Raw genomic sequence first — 21,581 nt, 5'->3', positions numbered from 1 at the left:
GGTGGAAGTGACTGTATGTGGGCCTTCCGGCACAGGGGGGCTCTTGTGCTAGCTGGGCCCTAATGGCTGGAGGACTCTGCAGAGCTGAGGGGGCCCGGAGCAGCTGTACAGCAGGGAGGATGCTCGCCTTGCATGCAGAGTCGGGTTCGATCCCCAGCACCATGCATAGACCCTGAACACCACCATTAAGCCCTGGACACCACGGGTTGTGGCCCCCAAACCAAAGGGCGCTGGGCAGGCCACTCACAGCTTGCCACTTGTGTCCACAGAAGTCTGTGCTGAGGTGGGGAAACCCAGTCAGTGTGTGGATGAAGGGTGAAACGGGGTCTCCTAGACTAGCCCTGGCCACCTTCCCAGTCATGCGCCTGGCTTCAGCCCACAGAGCAGGGGTTGGCAACGGCTGCTCTGACCCCTTTTCTCCAGGGGGCCCAGGCCAGGGCCCTGCCACCAACAGGCACACAACAGCCCCACAGCCACCAAGGAGGAAGTGAAACCTTTATTTGGGGCCACACCTGAAGGTGCTCAGGAGCTTGGGCCTCCCTCAGGGACAGCTGGCTCTGCTCCCCAGCCCCTCCAGAAGTCAAAGTGATCACGAGGCCCACTTTGCAGGGGAGGGAGTGGAGGTCACGCAGGACACACAGCAGAGAGGCTCCGAGGCCCCAAGGAGGCAGGAGTGGGAGTGACGGCTGCCGGTCCTGGTGGGGTTGCCTTTGGCCTCCCAGCTGGCAGGGTGCTGGACTGGCCCCGTGCTGCTCCTGCCCGCGCCTGCACCCTCGCCAGCTGGTCTGGCTGACGGTGGTAACTGGGCCCTCCAAGTCATCCAGCCCTCGGACCTCCAGGGTGCAACCTGCAGCCGGTTCTCTGAATTTCTCCTCAAACTGCTGCTCTTAAAAGCCTTCAATGGTCCCACTGAGGAAACCGAACCCTAACGAACCAGTGTCCCAAGGCAAATTCTGAGAGCCAGTCAGGGCAGCTGTGGTCGCCCGGCACCGGGTACCCCGACTCCCAGCAAAGGAGAGTGTCCCCCGGAATTTGGGGCGGAAGCGTCTGCTCCCACCCGCTGCCTCCCACATTCAACTCTGCAGAGATGCAGAACAGGGGGCCCCGTGGGGGGGCTAACACGGCACCCCGCTGCAGGGAGTGCCAGGGTCCCCCACTTAGCCCCATAGCCACCTGGCACCTGGTGGTCAGCACCGGGCACTCCCCACCCGTGTTCCCCCCAAACATGGCAGGAAGGGCTGCGGAAAAAAGATGTCCCTTTAATAAAACGTTATTAACATATATCGTACACAAACTACAATGTCTCATAATTACTTTTTTTTTCCTCTCTTAATTCAGAACCAGACTACAAGGTAAGAAAAACACAGAAACAGCTACGATGTTCCCAATAATCCGCACGAGGTCTTTTTTTCAGGCAGATGGTATGTCACATAATATGATATACATGGATCAGAAAGGGGCAAACAAAGACCAGCTACAGGGGAGGGGGCGGGGGTCAATGTACAAAGAATTGGGGTGTCTTCAGGGCAAGACACACAGATTCCCATCGGGGGCGGTGAGGAGAGGGGAGCTCCGGGGGGCTCCCCTCCTTGGGGGGTGGGGGGCAGGCTCCACCGTGGCAAGGCGGTTTTGGAGAGTAAAAACAGGAGCGGAAACAGCATGTCCGTTGGGTTGGTGGGCCCAGCGCCCGCCCCCCACGGCGAGTCCCGACTCTTCCCGCCAGGCCCCAGCGCGTACAGAGCAATCCTGGTCCATCGCCCATCCTCGAGAGAGAAGGAAGGAGAAAGAAAAAAACAGACAGACAGAGGAAGCCGGAACTCCAGCTGCTTCCGGGGTGCAGGTCTCAGCCTCCCCGCCGGGCTGCGGGCAGCCCCCTCCGTGGGTGGGATCCTCGCTGAGGGGGGCAGGGGGTGCTGGGGCCACAGTCTCCGCCTGGAGGGATCCGGAGAGTGCTCAGGTGTCCGGCGTCGAGCGTTGCAGGCCACTGAATGGGGGTGTAGTTTGTCACGGGTCCACAGGGTCCAGCTGCGAGCACCCCCTGGGCGGGAGGAACTGGGCAAGGCCAGAGCGGGCGCCTGCCCGTCCCTCGCCCGGCCACTACGAGCCCTTCTTCCTTCCCAGAGGCTCCGGACCCGCTGGGGTCCTCAGTCTGGCGTCCTGGAGGGGCTGGGCAGGCAGCAGGCAGCCTGGTGTCAGGGTGGGCTGGGGTTTGGTTATTTTTTTTTTTGTCCTTTTCGTTCATTTTTTTTTGTTGTTTTTTGTTTTTGTTTTTTTTAAAGAAAAAAAGCAAAAAGGATGCTGAGGTGGGTGGGGACTTGCTAGAAGCTTCCATTTTAAAAATCACCCCCCCACCCTGAAAAAACAAAACCCTGAAAACATTGGAAAAAAAAATCCAACAACAGTAAAACCCCAAACGAACAAAACAAAAATAAACCAGAAAAAAAAAAAAACAACGAAAAAGTGTCATGTACATAAAAAGTCCTTCCAGGAAAGGCGGGGTGCGAGGGGGCTTCTGGGCATGGACTTGAAACGGATTTTATTTGCGTTCTGTCCTTCACGTTTTATGGAATAAAAAGTTCAGCCTTTTTATTGCATGAAACTCAAGTTGGGGGAGGTGGGGGAGTGGAGAGGGTGGGGGGCCGGGAGATGCCCCCCGGCTCCTGGGAAGCGACACCTCACGTCTTCTTGCATAATTTCCGGCATCTTCCCGCCTGCAAAGTCGCGTCTCTCAGCGTCTCGGAGAAGAGGGGTCACACACTCATCGTCATGCTCGGGGAGTACTGGGGGAGGAGCACAGGAGGGTGAGCGGGGAGGTGGGGCTGGGCCGCCCTGTACCACCCTGACAGCGCCCGCTCCCACCCCCCGGACCCTCTCTCCTCCCATCTCCTGGTGTTGCTGGGGCAACAGCCAGCCCCGGCAGTCATCACAGTGAGTCTGGCCTGGTCCTCTGCACCGAGAGAAATTCACAGGCTCTGGGACCTTCTTCCCTGGACAGTGGGAATGACCCCCACACACCGTGGCCCAGTCGGTGCAGAGGCCTCGAATCTGCAGGCAACCCCAAGAGGCCCTGGCCGCTCTGGGGAGGAAGGTAAGAGGCCCCTGTCTCCCCAGGGAGGATGATAAGGGCTTTGCATCTGGGGTATGGAAATATCTGATGGGACCACGATGGCCTGAAAGGAACAGTCCCCCAGGTCTGAAGACATGGAAGGGGGACAGAGGGTTCGGGAGGAAGGGGGTGGGATCTTGGAAGTAGGGCAGTGGGGGGATCGAGGAGGAGGGGGGGACCCGGGAGCACAGAGGGGGACCTGGAAGCACAGAGGGGGTCCGGGAAGAGCACAGAAGGGGACCTGGGAGCAGCACAGAGGGGGTTTGGGAGGAGCACAGAGGGGGACCCGGGAGCACAGAGGGTCTGGGAGGAGCACAGAGGGGGTCCGGGAGGAGCACAGAGGGGGTCCGGGAGGAGCACAGAGGGGGACCCGAAGGGCCTGGCAGCGCGGAGGGCCAACGTGCTTCCTTACATTGTCGTTCTGGAAGGAATGGAGGAAGTTCCCTCCTAGCTCGCCGTCGTCTCGCGGGGTGCCCGGAGGATTGCTAATGCCACTTATGTTGTTGGGAGAGTTCTGCGGAGAGGAAGGGGTGAGCCTCCGGCCCAGCAGGGCCCACCCCCCGGGGGAGGGGCGGGAGGGGAGACACTCACTTTGGGGAGTCCGTCGATGTCACCTGACCCTGCAGGAGAAAGCACAGGCTCAGCTTCCGCCTGCCCGCTGCCCCGGCCCCCCACCCCCATGCCCCCCGCCCCCGGCCTGGGCACTCACCTAGAGATCCGTTCATGTGGTGGGGCTCCATGCCGCCCATGCCGCCCATGGGGCCGTCCGAGCCGGGACCCATCGGGAACTGGGGAGAAAGAAGCACAGGGCGGGGTGGGGGCGGGGCTCACGCCAGGCTAAGCAGCAGCTCACACCCCCCCCACCCGTGAGCGCCCAGCAGAGAGGCCTGGATCAGGCCCAGGGGCTCATTCCCGCAGGACACAGCCCAGGGAAGCGAAGGCCCCGAGAGCACAGAGCGGGGGAGTTTCTCGGGAAGCCCCAGGACCTCCTGGGCAGGAGGGCAGGTCTGCTGCAGGGGCGAGGCGGGGACCCCTCCTCGTGGACAGACGGCACAGGGAGATGGCAGGACGGAGCTCTCGACCCTGGCTCAGTCCTATGTCCACCACAGGACTCAGCCCGGAGGAAGCCACGTAGGCCAGAGGCCACACGCACAGCCACCAAGCCCCGTCTGGAGAGCCAGGGCCTGGGGTGCAGCCACGCTGAGGGCAAGGGCAGCGGCTACAGCGAATGGAGGCGGGCTGGCCTCTGAGGCAGAGGTAGGGAGACTCTGCCCGCGGGACAGGTGTGCGGAGTGCTTCCAGAGGGCTGTGCACAGAGCAACCAGAGCAGACTGCCTGGAGGCGGTGGCAGGGCGTGAAGCGAATGGAGAGACGGCAGGGCAAGTGGAGACCAGTCTGGAAGGAGGCCCAGGACCTGCTGGAGCTGCAATCAGGCCTCTCTCCTTAACAGAGGATCTTAGGGGGCCAAGACCAGTGACTAGCCTTGGTGGGAGGGGGGCTCACGACCTTCCAGGGCTGCCACCTGGGAACCAACGTCACATTTTCCAAGTCGGGGGATTTGCGGGTCACACCTGGTGGTGCCAAGGATTGAACCGGGGTTGGCCACACACAAAGACAGGGTGTCCTGTCCTACACCCCAGGACACAGCGAGACCACCCAACAACAGCACGTGTGTGTCGTCGCTGCCACTAAGTTCGCCTGGGGGAAGGGCTACCACTGGGGGATACCTACTTGGGGCCGTGGGGTGGGTTTCTCTTCTTACTGAGTTTTAAGCCTTGGCTCACGGAGCTGGAGAGTGTGGGGGAGTGTGCAGGGGGCCCTGGTTTCATTTCCGACACCATACGGACCCCCAGCACCACCAAGTGGGCGCATCCTCTCTGGGCTCATCAGTGGGGCTGCCCCTCTACGACGCCTGTTCCCCACGCACCCCTTTCTCTGTTTCACAGCTCTCCCGGGGGCACTGGCCTCAAGGCACAGCCGAGAACTGAACTGGTGACAGGCAGTCGGATGCCACCGAACTCTCCTCCTGCACAGCAGGGCAGAGTCCTGCGGGGCCTCGCCGCCCCTTAGCCGTCACTCGTCAGTGTCTTCCGGCAGGCTCGCTTCTGAGGACACGAGTGCAGGAAGGTGGCAGCTCCCAGCCTTAAGACTGTTTTCTCTCCGCCACAAGGAGGGTGTCCCCAGAGGAACTGAGCGTCCCCGCAGGACTGCAGAATCAATCCCAGGTCTCTGCGCCCAAAGTCGCGGAGTGTTTAGCCACTGAGCTGCTGCCCTGGCCTCATCCCCCACCAACAGTGCTCCTCCTCGTTTTCGTTACCGACCTCTTAGAGGGCAGGCCTGCACAACTCCCAGTGTGAAAACCCAGGGGCCAGGACGAGACTTCACGGCAAGCTGCAGGCCCGGCCCGTGGCTTGATCCTCAGAACCACCAAACCAACACCAACCACGTGCCCTCTCCGTCCCGCTCCCCGGGCCCTGGCGGACCCCCAACTCAAATTCAGAGAAAAGACAGAGGCAGCCTCTCCCCGGGGGAGTGCAACACGGAAGGCGGCTGTCCAGGCTGAACTGCTGCAGCCCGGTGCTGCAACCCTGGGCAGAGGCCACAGCGGAGTGACCACTGGGAGCCCGGGGACACACAGGGGCCACCAGCGTGGGGTCAGGGCCTGCACAGGCCGAGGCCCGCCCGTGCTGCCCAGTATCCGCTGTTCTTTTGGCAGGTTTCTGGGTCACACCCAGCTGTGCCCAGGACTGACTCCTGGCTCTGTCCTCACAGATGACTCCTTGGCGAGGCCCGTGCCCGCTCCGTGCCCTCTCCCTCCAGCCCCTGGGGCTCTCCCTCCAGCCCCTGGGGCTGCTGTCTGTGCAGTGCCTCTTGTAGGCATAGCCCATGCCAGCTGCCAAGCCCTGGGTCTCAGTTTCTCTATCCTGGGCTGGACGCTGTTCTGCCCCAACTCAGAAAGGCCTTGTCACGGACCAGACCTTTCTGGGTGCTGGGAAGTCTCTCCCTCGGGTGCCCAGGCCCAGGGTGAGAGACTGGTCTGAGCACGCAGAGAGGGAGGCCAGGGGCAGTTGGGTGGCGGCCACGCTTCCGGTCACCCCCAGGGCACCCCGCAAACCCTCACCCTGGAGCCTGTGTTTAAGTCCTGAAACACTCGTGCCTCGGGGCAACCCTCCAGTAAGACCTGAGCACCCCAAAAGACCACCCTCATCCCCACCTCCAGCCAAACACAGACAATTTTGGAGGTGCCAATTCTCCTGGAAGCCGGCAGAAAAGGGGTCCCTGTGCGGGCAAGGCCGGTGGGTGTCTTCCCTGCAGACAACTCCTTTTGTCCGGGGAGTTCCCAGCCTGGACAGCAAGGCTGGCCTCAGGAACCGTCCCTGGCACCCCTGGGGGCGCTGTGACACGGGAGGGCCCCCGAGAAGCTTCAGGCCCCCGAGGCCTTGGGTGGCGGTGGCCAGGGCAGGGCGGGGGCTGCAAGGCCCGGGCAGGGTCCATCCCCCAACACCCGCAGTCCAGGTCCCGCTGGGCTGGGTCCCCACAGGGAGGCTGTGACCCCACCCCGAGCCCCTCCGGCCCCTCCCGCCCGCAGCCAGGGAACCGGGAACCGAGCTGCCCGGAGCTAATCACTTTCCTGACGGTTTATCTTACTCATCTTTGGTAACAAGTGGCTGAAATCAATTAAACCTGCTTTCCCCTCAGCTGATGAAGTTAATTATGATTTGTTATGGGATCCGCCGCGTCACCGATCAGAGAGCACTCACGTTGGACCGGCTGGCTCCGGGCGGCACCGGATTAATCATTGTGTAGATGTTGTCACTGGAATTTGTTGAATCTGCGGAACAGTGGAAACCCGCAAGTTGGGGTGATTAATTCATTTCTTAATTAAAACAAACTCGTGGCACTTGAACTCGTTCTTTTGTATTTTATCACCTAAAATTCCCTCTAAGCACCACCATTTTCTGCCTAATTTGTATTTAATGAAGATTCACCAAGTTTTTTAATCACAGAAAATTCAAGCCATGAAAACCACTCAACCCCGAAGCGAAGAGTTTCAGGGCGTCTGGGCAGCTGGTGTGGACTCGGCCAGGGGTGCGGGTGGGGTGGCTGCTGGCGGGCCGGGGGGGGGGCTGCTCGTCTCCCCGCTCCAAAGCCAACCTGCTCCCCCGGAGGCTGTCTGGGACGAGAGAGGGGGCACCAGCCCCCCCACCTCCTCACCCCCCATGTCACCGCCTGGCGCAGTCTGCGGTGACCCAGGCGGAATGTAGGTCACGCAGCTCATCAGAATGCGGCAGGAGCAGGAGCAGAGCGGGAGCTGCCTGCCGCCACCAGCCGCACCCCTGCAGCCGAGCAGCCTCCCCGGGTGCTTGCTGAGGGAGGGGGCCTCTCTGAGGAAGGCGTGCGTGCTTCCCGAGGAGCGGGCACCCGCCCCCTGGGCAGGAATCCAAGCGCAGAGCTCAGGACTGCGCGAATCCCGGCGGGTGGGGGGGGCGACGCTATTCTTAGCCGGGCGCAGGCCCCCACCCCCAGGCACGCAGGCCCTCCCTCTGCAGGGGAGACAGGAGCGGGAGCCCTGCGCAGGCCCGGGAGCCAGGACCCTTCCAAGCCCCCACCCCTTCAGCTGTCCACGTGGTGCCTGGTCGGAGTCCGAGGCCACGCACCGACGGGGGGGGGGGGGGGGGGGCACGGTGGGCAGCCCCCAGCCCCTGAGGATGAGCTTGCCAGCGAGTGTGGGGAGGGGGGAAGGGGGGAGAGGTGAAAAGGGAGAACGGGTGTCAGAGGGAGATGTGTGGAGTGTCTACTGAGAGTGTGGGGGAACAAGTGTAAGAATGCACCAAGAGGAAGTGCCCGGGTGTGGGCGTGTGCGTAAGACGGGGTGTGTGTGTGTGTGTGTGTGTGTGTGAGTGCGCGTGCAAGAAGGTGTGTGTGTGTGCACGTGGCAGCGTGTATGAGACTATGGAAAGGAGAACGTGTGCGAGCAGGAGAGGAAGAGGAGGGGGAGGGGGCGAGAGAGAAGGGGGGAGGGAGGAGGGAGCAGCCCCCTCCCAGCCCTCTCACCTGCAGGGCTAGGCATGATGGGCGTTCCTGGAGGGCCGCCTCCACCAGGGGGCCCCTGCAGAGGAGACAGAAACGGCTCAGAACCGGAGCCGAGTCTCCCCACGCGGCCCACACGTGCCCCTCGGTGAGCTCACGCGCGCCCAGCAGAAATGGGGCCCGCTGGAAACCCGCCCCCGCCCTCCGCGTGGGGACTCAGGAAAGGGGCGTGGACACCCCCCCCCCCAGCACACTCACCACGTAGGTGCCGGGTGACGAGGAGGAGTATGGGATCTGCAGAGAGATGCGCGTTAGCCTCGCAGCCCATTCCGCACCCACCTGGCGGCGTGACCCCCACCCAGAACCACCGTGGGCCCCCCTGGGCCTGGGGGGAGGGGGCAAGGAGGGCTGAGGCGGCAGCAAGTCCAGGTCCCAGCCCACTCTGGCTCCCAGGCGAGGCTCTTGTGCCCGGGACAGCCGCAGAGCGGGTCCTGGGAGGCAGCCGGGGCCCCCGTGTGTCTCCTGGGGGGCTCCCCGGGGATGCGGGAAGAGCAACCGGAACCTCCCTAACCCACAGCGGCGCCCTGCCTGGTACTCACTGAGTTAGCACTGTTAGGATTGGGCCAGGGTCGGCCGGCTCCCGGGCCCCTGAGAGAGGAAGAGAGGCAGCCTGTGAGGAAGGTGCTAGAAACGGCCCCAGGGGCAGGACAGACCGAGCAGGTCCTTCAGGGGCTTGTGGGCCGGGGTCCCCCAGTTCTGGGGTCAAAGGGGAGCCAGAGGGGCCACGGCTCACGTCCTGGTTCGGAAGGCCCAGCTCCCCGCTGCAGCCCGGGCCCTGCCGTTAAGAGGGGAGGAGACTGGAGCCACAGGGCAGCTGGGCGGGTGTGGGCCATGCCTGCAGCCAGCCCTGGGCTCGATCCCTGGCATCCCAAAGGGTCCCCCGAGCCACACCAGGACTAATCCCTGAGTGCAGAGCCACGAGTAAGCCCTGAGCATCGCTGGGTATGGCCCCAAACCCAAATGAATGAACGAATCGAAAAAAAAAAAAAATCAAACATCACCCCCCATAAAACCCCAAGCTCCCAGCAGTCACTGGGCTGCACGCCTGCCTGGCCCCGTGGAGCCATGGGCGTGCGGGCGGGTGAGTCTGAAGGGGTCAGGTCACAGCCGCCTCCAGAGGTGACCGCGGAGCCCGCAGAGCCCCCGGCCCGCGAGGCGGCACTCAGGAGCCCTTGGCTGGGGCAGGCCCAGCTGCCTTACATGTTAATCCCGGGCATGGCGGGGCCGAGGGAGTTGGGTGGTGGTCTCATGCCGCTGCCGTAATTCTGCAACGATAACCAAGGGTCAGTCTATGAGAAGGAGAAGGGGCACCAGACAGAAGAGGGGAAGGAGACAGACAGACAGACAGAACAGAAGCGAGAGGGTTAGTCTGTGTGAAGAACCTGATGAGGAAAAATCACATTCGTTAAAAGAAAAAGGGGTGGGGGGAGGGGGAAGGGACATGAACCACAGAGCCAGCACAGAGGGCAGTCACGGCTGAAATGAAGCTTCCGGAACCCCAGGCTCACCCCGCTGGGGAAACACCTGACCTCTGCTCGGACCCCCAGGCCCCTCCCACAGGGCAGCTCCCCTCCTCCGGTGCCCGTGGGCCCTGGGTCTACACTGGCGTCATCCCGACTTAATCCCAGGCAACACAGCTCGAGACTCAGTGGAGACCACAAACAGCCCCCGGAGTGAAAGCCCGAGGCCACGTGGACACTAGGGCTCGGGGCCAGCCGCTGGCCCGACTCTCCGCTGCCTGCCGCCAGCCCTTCTGCCTTGCCGCTGTCTCCATGGGAACCCACAATCCACGCCTGCCTCCTTCGGGATGCCTTCCCTGCCCACTCCTTGAGGGTTCCAGTGCTCACGCCCTAGGTTCCTCCCACCCAGGCCCCAAGCCCACACTGGCGCCAGGTGCCAGCTCCCCGCCCTCTCAGGACCTTCTGAGTGTGGGCACCGTAGCTCGACGGTGGTTAGGGCCACCTGGAGGCCCAGCCTGGGTCCCTGAGGCAAAGGATGGCAGGGGCTGGTCCTCGCAGAGCACGGACACACACACCATGCACGAACATGCCCACACAGGGCCACGGCCACGCACCACACACCGGCTTGGCTGGGCCTCACACGGTGCCTGGGCATGGATCCTGCTTCCTTCATACAGGAGAGTCTCGGGCGAAGGGCACAAAATCCCCTTCAACAAGGGGCACTGCTGGGGCCAGACACACTGGGAGGCCAAACGTGCACAAAGCACCACCCCCAATTCCACACCAAGGAGGACAGGAGGAGATGGGCGGGCGGGGGGGGGGGGGGGGGGGTAGGGTGTGCGTGTGCGTGCGTGCGTGTGTGTGTGTGTGTATGTACCCCCGGGGCACAGGGATGCTGAGGCCTCAGGGACCCTTCACAGGAAGCCTGGAACCTGTGTGTGCGTGCGTGCGTGTGTGTGTGTGCGTGCGTGCGTGTGTATGTGTGTGTGTGTGTGTGTGTGTGTACCCCCGGGGCACAGGGATGCTGAGGCCTCAGGGACCCTTCACAGGAAGCCCGGAACCTAGGCAGGCAGGGCTCTGCATGGGCCCATCCCAGGTTTGACTGCCCTCCAGGGTTCCCGAGCCCGGAAGGAGAGACCCCTCTGAGGACAGAGCCAGGAGAGTAAGTCCTGAGCCCTGCTGGGTGTGGCCCCCAAACACAGAATTCAAAAAGGCCTGGCTGCGAGAACACGGCAGCCAGGGCAGTGGGTAGGACAAGCCTCGGTCAGCGAGCAGAGGGCGGCCCACAGCTCTGGGCCATTCGGGGGCCACCCCCACGCCCCTGTCCAGCAAACAGAGCCCCAGGCCCGAGAACGGCCAGGCTGGCGCGGGCAGCTTTGGGCAAAGGACAGACTAACGATGAGGCCTGCCCGGCTCTGCCTGCCCGAGCGGCCAGCACAGGGCGAGACGCTGGCAGCAGGGACGAAGCACCCGCCCTGTGGGCTCTGGGAGGCCCGGCAGGCCTGAGCGGATCGGGATCGTGCTGCAGAGCAAACACCAAAGCCCTTAATGCGGCCTTAAGCATCCCAGAACCCCGGGTCTTAAAGGGCCCATCGCAGGCCCACGCGCGCAGCAGCTAAATCCTCTCGACAAATCCGCACCGAGCGCGCGCCGCCTCTCCACGCCGCAGCCCTGCGGATTAGAAGGATCTTCCCGACAAGCGAGAATGCACGCGGGCACGCGGGGGCGGCCGGCCAGCTCTGGACCCGCCGCCCCCCAGGACGGCTTCCTGGGGTCAGCTGGCTCCTGCCCCCAACACAAGCTGGGGTGTCAGCCAGGGCAGAACAAAGTGCCGGGTCGGGGGGCTGGTTTCAAGCCTCCTCACTGCAAGGAGGGTCCCCAGGTGGTGATTTCGCCCGGCCACAAGGCCGTGCAGCCATGCAGGAAGGGGCTCTAAGGCCCTGACTCGTCAGCCTCAGGATGCGGCCCCAAGGCACCCGCGGGTGGGGGCCAGAGGCTAGCCAGCTCTCAGCCCCCCAGACCCCTGCAGGCAGCTCAAGGCCCTGTGGCAGGAAGCGGCCATTCAGCTGCTTCACGAGGGAGTGCTGGGGCCAGGGAAAAGGGCGACTGCCCACGAGGAACAAGGACTCACGGCACACTCAGACACGCACACACAACACGGGCACATACACAGCACTCAGACACATACACACAGCATCCTCAGACACATCACCCTCAAATGCACACAGCACCCTCAGACACACGCACACAGCACACTTACAGTGCTCTCAGATACACAGCACACTCAGACACACAGCACTCGGACACACACAGCACCCTCAAACACACACACAGAGCAACCTCAGATACACAAAGCACTCAGACACACAGAGCACCCTCAGACACATAGCACTTAGACACACACACAGCACTCACACACAGCACCTTCAGACACACACACAGCACAGACACACACATACAGCACCCTCAGACACACACAGCACACTGACACACGGCACACTCCAACTCACAGCACACTAAGGCAAGTACACAGGACATGCAGCACACTCAAACACAGCACAGTCAACACACACACAGTAAACAAACACACAACATACACACGGCACACAAACACAGACACACATACAGATATACACCACACACAGACACAGCACATTCAGACACGCACAAAGACATACACTGACACAAAGACACACAGGCACACGGCAGTCAGACACACAGCACACAGCACACACCACACTCAGACACACAGCACAAACACCAAACTCAGACACACACCACACTTAGCATATACACCGCAGAAACACACTCAGACACACACAAATACAAACACACACCCCTTCCACCCTGTTGTGTGACCCCCACAGTCCCAGGACTGCCATCTGCCACGGGAGAGGCTGGGGAGGGCCGTGGGGTGTGCGGTCTAGTGTGTGCATCTGCATCTGTGTCTGTGCGCCTGACCCCACCCGTGTATGTGAGTGGGGGTGGGTGTCCTCTGTCCATGGCTGGGGAGGGGCCCTGACAACCCAGTACTCCAGCGCAGGGGACAGTGGGCAGGGCAGAGAGCAGCCCCAGGGCACCCTTGTACAAACCTCATTCCCCTGGGAGCCCCCGCCCGGACTTCAACTGCTCGCTTCTTCAGAAGAGCCCGAGAGTCCCCAAGGAGGCAAAACATGCCACACTCTGCCCCCCTCACCCCCACGAAATCCAGACATACGCAAGGGCCGTGGAGGGAGAGCAGGCCCCCGCCCCCAAGGCCAGGCGGGGAAATTGAGGCCTGTTGGGTCACTCAAGCCCAAGACTGTGAGCTCCAGCCACAGCTGGAGACTGGCTAGGGCCACTGCTCAGGGACTGTCCCAGGGGCACCAAACTCCCTGGACCCAGCGCCAGTCACCTGCCTCAGGGAGGGGCCCTCAGTGTCCCACAGGGCTCCTCCATGTGCAGACCCCCCTGTCTCCCGTGGCTCCCCAACCTCAGTCGGCCCACACCACCCCTGCCTGCGGGCGCATGGGGCTGGCTCAGCGGTGGGCACAGAGCCGCTGGGGGTAGGCCTGTCCTCCCGTCCACTGCCCTGGGAATGTGGAAGCAAAACTGTGCAGAGAGGAGAGAAGGCGGGCGCAGACGGATGGACGGACAGACGGATGAGGAGGGAGGGTGCGCCTGTTACCTGTGGCCCAGGGCCCATGGGCCCCATGCCTCGTGGCGGGTTCATCCTCTGCATGGATCCTCCCATGTTGGGGTGCCCTGCGAGAGAGGAGGGGCAGTGAGATGCGGGCGGTAGGGGGAGGGGTGAGAGGGCCCGCCCCACGCAGCCCACCGCGGTCGCGCTACCTTGCTGCCGCGTGGGGTCCATGGCATTGGGCAGCAGAGGCTGCGTCCCAGGAACTCCTCCCGGAGGCTGCAAGAGACGCGACATGCTGAGCCCCGTGCTGGCGGCTGCTCCCTGCAGGGGCCTGGGGCTGGGCTAGGGGACTTGACATGGCCCGGCCACCTGCAGCCTGCCCAGTGAGGGGCCCCAGCCCAGTCCTGCCTCCCTGTCCCTGTGAGATGCCTGTTTTAGACGTCCCCTAGGTTGGGGGAACCCGGAGAACCCCTGGCTAGATCCCAGTGCCATGAGAGGCCCCGCTGGGGGCAGCATAGCCACTGCCATTCAGATGGGGAAACCGAGGCACGGAGACCCCCAGGTGCAGTGAGGGTGGCATCAGGGGGGTCTCCTGCTAGGCACACCTGCTGTGAAGCGCATCAGAATGGGCTCACCAGGGAAACCGAGTCAGCTCCAGCCTGACGGGGAAGTGGAGCTGGGGGACACGGATGTTTCTCGGGGCTGGAGGAAACACAGGCGGGGTGGACACAGCCAGGCCCAGTGACCGGGAGCTTCTGGCCCCCGGCTCCCATCTGCCCCTGCCACTGTCCCTCACACACTCCCTGCCCGCTTCCCGTCCCCCGGGCCCAGCTCAGATGCACGGTGTGGGGGGCCCTGTCCAAGCGGGGGTCTGCACTTTCGTCCTTAGAGCCTGGCGAGGGACTCTGAGAGGACACAAAGCCGTGTGCCCTGGGGGACCTGGGTGCAGCAGTGGCTGGGGCCTGCACCAGCCCAGGAGTCTGTGGGCAGTGCTCCCTCCTCCTGCCTGTCCTAGCCCTGCTGGGCGGCCCAGGGCGGGCTGGGGGTGTGCATGGCCGGGGCCCAGGGGTCCGATCTGGAGAAGCGAAACCTCCAAATGGTTTGAAAAAAATTAAAAAAGCTGGTAAAGGGCTGGTGTGGGGCTGCAGGCCTGTGTACAGCCCTTCAGGGTGGGCTGGGGAACACTCGGGGGCGCCCGCAGGACCCTGGAAGGAGGGATAGTCTGTGCCCGTCTGGGCTCCCGCCCTGAACCCACAGCCCTCCAGCTGCCGTCCACCCTCAGGGACGCTGCGCTGCCCTCTGGGGCCCAGATCATGGTACCCAAAGTGTATACACGTCCCCCTATTCTGGGATGTGAGGTGAGCTGGGCCAGTCTGCTGTCTACTGCTGCCCTCGCCCACAGGGAAGGCAGGCAGGGGGAGGGGACACTCAGGGACACGGTGTGCGGTCATCCCACCAGCCAGAGGGGCACCCTGACCGCAGGACGTAACGTTTTTGCATTCAGAGGAGAGCAGAAGCTCAATGCAGGTTTCTCTGTGTCTGCGTACGGGGGCAGGTGCTGGTGGCCCCGCGGCCCCACATTACTGGGCCCCCCGGTGCGGAAGGGCCTTTCCAAATAGGAGTCACCTTGGGCCCAGCCCCAGGGAAAGCTGGAAGCACAGACCCAGGGCCCTGCGCGCGTGTGTGAGAGGGCTCAGGGCCCCCCTCCGGGGTCCTCCTCCACGTGTCCCTTCTTGCTCAACCACGGACTCTCGGGATGGGGAGACTGTGCCTGGGCCCGGGCGGGCCTCTAGCGCTGCCAGTAACGACCCCCGAGCACTGCTAAATGTGGCCCCCAACCCCCGAACCAGCCACAATGAACGACAAGCAAAGAGTGGGTCCCTGTTCTTCCTTTTCACACGTGTCTGTTCCACGTGGAGAGAGACTCGGAAACAAAGTGCTCTGGGAGGAAAGGAGCCACGGCTGAACCTCGGCCCCGAGAGCCTGGCGGAGAGCACTGTGTCGGTCCCTGAGTGGGCTCGGGGGCAGGGGGGCACCCCTGTGGCAGCATCTGAGGCAAGGAGCCCGGCATGGACAGTCCCGACACGGCTGCAGACCGAGCGCCCGGGCCAAGGGCACCGGCTGGAGGCGCGGGCAAGACTGAAGGACTCGAGCAAGGTCATGCTGAGACACTGTGGCGTGACCAGAAATCTTCCTCATCTTTCTAGCAAGTTTCCTTGTGCTGGCCGGTTGTCAAAAGGGGCTATTCACGGAGGCAGCTCCCTTCCTGCCCAGGAGGGCCCAAGGGGGCCCCTGCCTCAGCCCCGCCCCCCCAGACCACCTAGGGCTGCCCCGAGGCAGGCGTCCAGCCCCGGGCCGGAAAGCCCTCCCCGGGAGCAAGCCACTTTTCCAATTACGCGAACAAATCCTGTCTTGTTGTGAGCGGGTCTGGGACGCAGGCAGACATTGCTTAAAAACTCACCAATGTCCTGCTCCGCTGCATCCGGGCTCCTGATCTAAGCATTCCTACGGCCCATTTCTCCCCTTAATAGCAGGATTATATTTACCAGCCTTGGCAATTCTCAAAGCTTCCAGGAAAAAATGCATGTTGTCAATTAACTTCATTAAAGAGGAGGACCTTCTTCCAAGAAGGGGCTGGGAGGGAGGGCCAGGGGCCTGGCCGTGCTCCCCGAGGAGCTCAACCCAGCACCCCCACCCACCCGGGGCCCTCTCGGAGGGGCAGGTGGCGGGCCGAGAGGGGGCCGCACCGGTGCGGGCAACCCTGCGGACACTAAGCTCCCTCCCCCTCCTGACCCTAGCCCCTCGCCCCGTGCCCCCAGGTCCGGCTGGCCAAGGGGCAGAGAGAGAGGAAAAGTACAGTACCTGGTTCCCCATTCGGATCGGGGGCCGGGGGCCGCCTGCGTAGCGCGGTGACATGAAAGGCTGCAATCACAGGACACTTGTTCAGTGACATCCTGCGCTCCCGCGGGGGACAGACGCCGCGGCTGTTCCACGCCAGAGTTGGGGGTGGTGCCCGCGAATCGTCTCCTGGGGGCCTCTTCCCCTCGGGAGGACCTCCTCTGGACAGCAGGAACGCCAGGTGGCCGCCCTGCCCCGCCCCCGCCCCCCGGTCACACGGAGGGCCAGCGTGGGTGGACGCCCGTGGCTGGGGCGTGTGGCAGGTCCAGCCACGCCGGGCCGAGTGCTGCCAGGAGCGTGGCCGGTGTGTGCTGCAGACGCGAGGGGCCCCGCACACGCACGGACACATGCGGGGCGCCACGGGCAGGGGTGTGCGGGGAGAGCGAGGACCCACCCGGGGGTGGGGCGGCAGCGGGCTCCTGGCCGCAGCGGGGGGTGGGCGAGCAGCTCAGCAGCGGGAGTGCACAAAGGCAAGGCCAGATGCAGCTTCGGGCACGAATGGATGGTGAACCAAACTCAAAACCAAACCAAAGGTGAGAGAGGGAAAAATAAAAACGACAACGACAAAAACGCAAAGGCCGCTGACAAGGTCACAGAGATGCTGTTCTGGGGACTGGGTTTTGTTTTTGTTTTGTTTCTGTTTCTTTTTTTTGGGGGGGGTGTCTTTTCCTTTGGTTTCGTCTATATCCAAGCTGGGTGCCGTGTCCAGGGAACAAAATCTATCTTGGCGGGGACAAGGGCACGGTGCTGCCCTCCCCGTGTGTCTGTCCGTGGAGAGCTGGTCTGCTCTGATCCCTTTCTGTCTCCCGCTGTGGGCTCCGTGCTCCGGGAGCCTCGGGGCGGGCGGGGGGCCCAGGGCCATTACCTGACTGTGGGGTCCCATCATGCTGCTGGGATTGTGAGGAGGCTGTGCGTGCGGCGAGGGCTGTGACCCGGGAGGACCCTGTGAGCCAGACAGTAGAGGCAGGTTATAGATCACAGCACATGGAGAAGCGCAGGAGAAGCTTCCGGGAACAAAAACTCAACCAAAACGGAGGTGGGGGGGGCAGCGGCGGGTGGCAGCGGCGGGCGGGCGGGCGGGCAGGCGGCAGGCTTGGGGGGGGGCAGGAACAAAGGGGGGAGGCAGATGCCTGCCTAGGTGAGAGCGGGCGCGGAGAGGCTGATGGACACGTCACGGCTGACTCCCAGGAACGCAGTGACAAGCAGGCTCCTTTGTCACTGCCTGCAAGAGGAGGGCCCGCGACCGCTCACCGCGGGAACCCAGTTTACCATGCTAAATAAGCAGCTGATGCAGGCTGGAGGGCCGGGGGACGCCCAGGGAACTGCCCCATCGGCCAAGTGGCCATGATGTACGGGGGGAGGGGGGACCACACACACAAAGTGGGCAGCAAAGAGCTCCCAACAGACACACACACACACTCACACACTCTCTCTCTCTGGAGCCGCTCCCAGCGGGAACAGAGAGGAACAAACTGGAGGGAGAAGGTGGCACCATCACAATCTCACAATGACCCCTCCGTTGATGCGCCCATTGAAAACAGCCCAAGAGGTGAGGTAAACTGAGTCTCGGCAAAGGGACCCGGAGAGGTAGAGGGCAGCGACATGGCGCCTGCAACCCAGCCTGCGTGAGTGGGTGGGCTGGCTGACCGGTGGGAAGTGGAGGAGCTGAGCTCTGCACTCCTGCTGGTGTCGCCCCCCCGCCCCCCATCCTGCCCAAGCCCAGGGCTAGGTTGACCTCAACTGCCCCGGAAGAGGTGGGCAGGCAAATTCACTTAAACCATGGGGTTGGTCAAACTGTGGTCGAAACCCATTAGCGGGTGGTAAAACCAATTAAGTGGGTTGCAACCTTTTTTCTTTTTTAAGGAAACTACTTGGAAGAGTAGAACTGAGGGCCCAGAGCCGGCTCAGTGGCATATGTGAGGCTCTGGGTTTGATCCCACATCACCAGAGCGCCAGAGGGCTGGTTTCCAGGCAGACAATTGCCGCTCACCTCCACCTGCTCGTGACATGAGCAAGCGTGCACACGCACCCCAGGTCACAAGAGCACCAACCTGTTTTCTACCAGGGTCAAGGTCATGAAGCATGACCCCAAGGTGCTCGTCTGCCCGCAGGAAGTGGACTCTTGAGACCGAGAGACATGCGTGACTGTCTTGTTTTGGGGCGACCCCGGCTGTGCTGAAGACTTACTCCTGGCTCTGTGGTCAGAGATCCCTCCTGATGGGGCTCGGGGGACCGATTGGGGTGACGGGGGTTGAACCCGGGTCAGCGGCGGGCAAGGCAAGCGAACCAGCCCTGGTTCTCCCTCTCCAGCCCCAACAGGCCGGACTGGCCTCTTCCCCCCACGACAGGCTGTTCTCTGGGCAGGAGGCGGCTGTTTTTTGAGGAGGGGGCACGTCGGAGAAACTCGGGCAGGACCCACTCTTCCCCCTCCCTCCAAGCCCGGTCACCGGCCACGGAGGGGGGACACACGGGAGGCAGCGCAGTGGGCATGGGCAGAGGAGTGGAGGACGACGGAGGCAGAGGGACGGCGGCCCCGGCTTCCTGGCCGCTCACTTCCGGCAAGCTCCGCGGAGCAGATGTTCCGTACCTGCCACGCTCCTAATTCCAACAAGTGTGTCTTTCTAGCGGCTGCCAGCAACGGCATGGTTTGTTACCATGAGCAATTTTCTTAATTAACAGACATTAATTAGCCATTTAGCAATTTTGCAAGCATTTGTTTAGCGGCTTTCCTAAACATGAATACCACTGTGATAATGGCACTGATTAGAGGGTCCCCTAATTAACAGTACAGGGAAGGAAAATTGAAATCACATAAATTAAAAAGGGAGGGGAAGTTAATGAAGGCGGGACATATTTGCACCTGCAAGTCTTTTGTACCAGGAAACTTGGGTGCAATGTAAACAAAATAAGATAATTCCGCACCAACCCCCCAAAAAGAGAGCAAGAAAAGAGCAGAGGAGGAGGGTTCAAGGGTGAGGTCCAGCTGCCAAGCGGGGGGCAAACGACCTGCCCGGGGGCGCCTCGGTCCTTGGCAAGAAGCAAGGAGCACCTCCTCCTCCTCCCCGTCCTCTACGTGCTCCCTGGGGACACGAACGGTCTCCGTGGGGACAGCAGCCGGCTCTGGGCAGGCCCCGGCACCTGCACTCTGGTAGCTGGGGAGAGGCCCAGCTGATGCGCTGGCTGACTGGAGACGCACGACCAAGTGGCCCGAGGCGGATGGCACTGCCCTCTATCCGGGGTCAGGAGCTGCTCTGCGTCCCCAGCTGCCTCTGGGCGCTGCTCACGGCCGCCCGGGCCCCCCCCCTCCCCTATGCAGGCAGCCCCCAGCCAGCCCTGTGCCCCTGCCACTTCCTGCCGTGCAGGAGGACGGACTGCAGCAGAGAGACCTCCCTCTGGCGTTCCAAGGAGGAGGAGGATAACTGGGGGAGAGCCCACCCTGGAGGGACCACACTGCGACGCATCCCTGTCCACTCCAGGCCCCAGCAAACCTCGGGGCCTTGCGGGCAGAACAGGTGCCCCTGAGCAGAGGGCAGCCAACACCCCTCCGTCTCGGTCACCCTGGGGATGTCAGGGGTCCCAGACTGTGCCCAGGGGTACTGGGCGGGACCACACAGCACATGGCGAGGAGCAGCCAAGGCTGACCTCCAAGGGCCGCGAGAGGCAGCGGGGAGAGAACACCCTGAGGATTTCGGACCACTACTGGATGTGGGCGTCTCCCCAGAGACCCAGGAGGCAAGCGTGGGCGGCGAGGGGGGTGCCTTAACACCGGGGGCACAGGTCATTCTGCCCCAGCCGAGGTTCCCGTGAAGCCTCCCCGGCTCCCACGTGCATCAAGGCCTTGGACCCCAGCGGCTTTCCATCCTCAGTGCCCTATCAGAGAGCCCCCAGATGCTGACAGGAGGTGCCAGGGGCAGGGCTGGCAGCACCCTGGGTTCCTGGGCTCTGTCCACAGCACACAGAAGGGGAATCTGCAGAACAGCAACTCCAGGCAGCCCCTGCCCACGCTCTCGGGCCCTGCAGGAGTCCTTCCCTCCGCGGGAGGGGACCAGCCATGGCCATGGCATGCTGGACAAGCAGCTCCAGACCCTTAATTATTAATAACAGTGATAAAAGCCATGCACAGAGCTGAGGGCGGGAGGGGGGTGGGCTGAATGGCTAGGGCAGCTATCGAGTGGGCTCCGGCTCCCCCACCATTCCCTCAGGAGAACAACACCAAGCGCTAACACATCCGAAACGCGCAGCGGGAACCGGCTTCCCCAGCCCTTGGCTGTGCGTTCAGAGAAGCTTCCAGGGTACAAATGGGCCTGGGGCAGCCGAGGAGGCCGGGCAGCGGTGGCGGCGAGTGGCTGGGCACAGTGTGGCAGCCCCCACCCTCCGGCTGTATGTAGTGCTCCCTTCTGGGGGCAGACATTTCCCGGGACACACTCCCCCAGAAGAGCTGACGGCCACAGCCCACTACCCGCCAGGCCACACGTGCCCTTTGTCTTCCCAGAGGGGGCCGGATCGACAGTTCAGCAGGCAGGGCGCTTGCCTTGCGGGCGACCCACCAGAATTCGAGCCCAGCACTATGGATGGTCCCGGTGACCCCCGCCAGGACCGGTCCCTGGGAGCAGGGTCAGGAGTGTATCTCCAGGTGTGGTTCCCCCAACAAACAGCAGCAACAGCAACAACAACAAAATCCAGAAGGCCTCACTGTGAGGGGGTTCGAAGTCTGGGGGTTGCCAAGAGGCAGAACACACATTCTGGTCCTCTGGACTCCTGGGTCACTGAGGCTGGAGATTCACGCTCTTGGTGGCCCGCACAGGCCGCCCGGTGGGGGAGCAGCTCTGAGTGTTGAATCACGTTCACCAGACATGGCGGAAGGCACACGACGTGCCGGCAGACCTGCTCCTGGGTCGAGAGAGTGGACAGGAAACACCAGGAGCCCTTCTGGGGAGGGACAGGTGTGGCCGGGCCACCGTGATTCAGCACACCTGCCTCTCCCTCTGACCTCTGTGCCAGGCAGCCATCACCGGGCAGGACGCAAATAAAAACCCTTTCCTTGGGGGCTGGAGCGACAGCACAGCGGGGAGGATGTTTGCCTTGCACACTGGTTCCCAACCCAGCATCCCATATGGTCCCCTGAGCACCCATATGGTCCCCTGAGCACCGCCAGGAGTAATTTCTGAGTGCAGAGCCAGGAGTAACCCCTAAGCATCGCTGGGTGTGACCCCCGCGCCACCCCCCCCCCCACATTCTTTCCTTTCTCAGACTCACAGGTACAGTGCTGGCCGTGGCCTGCAGAGCCATGTTCCTGCAGGGACAGGCCCTCGGGTGCGGGAGGACGCAGGGGGACAGGCTACAGCGGGGGCTGAGGGCCTGAGCCATCACCTGAGCAGTTCCCACCCACTGCACGAGAACAGGG

General features: G+C 62.9%; 1 protein-coding gene across 2 annotated transcripts in view; it reads right to left on the bottom strand.

Moving 5' to 3' along the window:
• Positions 1 to 1,381: 1,381 nt before the first annotated feature.
• Positions 1,382 to 21,581, bottom strand: part of SSBP3 (single stranded DNA binding protein 3) — a 126,597-nt gene continuing 106,397 nt past the window's right edge. Inside the window, exons 6-18 of one of the 2 annotated variants that reach the window (XM_056122167.1) lie at positions 17,043 to 17,120; positions 16,142 to 16,201; positions 13,489 to 13,555; positions 13,325 to 13,401; positions 9,398 to 9,462; positions 8,737 to 8,785; positions 8,396 to 8,431; positions 8,162 to 8,216; positions 6,868 to 6,938; positions 3,816 to 3,894; positions 3,698 to 3,726; positions 3,519 to 3,620; positions 1,382 to 2,780 (exon numbers count right to left, since the gene is read on the bottom strand). In XM_056122167.1, coding sequence (XP_055978142.1) covers positions 2,751 to 2,780; positions 3,519 to 3,620; positions 3,698 to 3,726; positions 3,816 to 3,894; positions 6,868 to 6,938; positions 8,162 to 8,216; positions 8,396 to 8,431; positions 8,737 to 8,785; positions 9,398 to 9,462; positions 13,325 to 13,401; positions 13,489 to 13,555; positions 16,142 to 16,201; positions 17,043 to 17,120 — 798 coding nt within the window. In that variant the 3' untranslated portion in view covers positions 1,382 to 2,750. The remainder of the gene's footprint in view (positions 2,781 to 3,518; positions 3,621 to 3,697; positions 3,727 to 3,815; positions 3,895 to 6,867; positions 6,939 to 8,161; positions 8,217 to 8,395; positions 8,432 to 8,736; positions 8,786 to 9,397; positions 9,463 to 13,324; positions 13,402 to 13,488; positions 13,556 to 16,141; positions 16,202 to 17,042; positions 17,121 to 21,581) is intronic. The other variant, XM_056122169.1, reaches the window with a different exon arrangement.

Source organism: Sorex fumeus, unplaced genomic scaffold (genome assembly GCF_029834395.1).
Source record: "Sorex fumeus unplaced genomic scaffold, SorFum_2.1 ptg000045l, whole genome shotgun sequence".
In the NCBI taxonomy this organism is placed as follows: domain Eukaryota; kingdom Metazoa; phylum Chordata; class Mammalia; order Eulipotyphla; family Soricidae; genus Sorex; species Sorex fumeus.
Note: the sequence above shows the minus strand (reverse complement) of the source record. Positions and strands in the feature narration are given on the sequence as shown.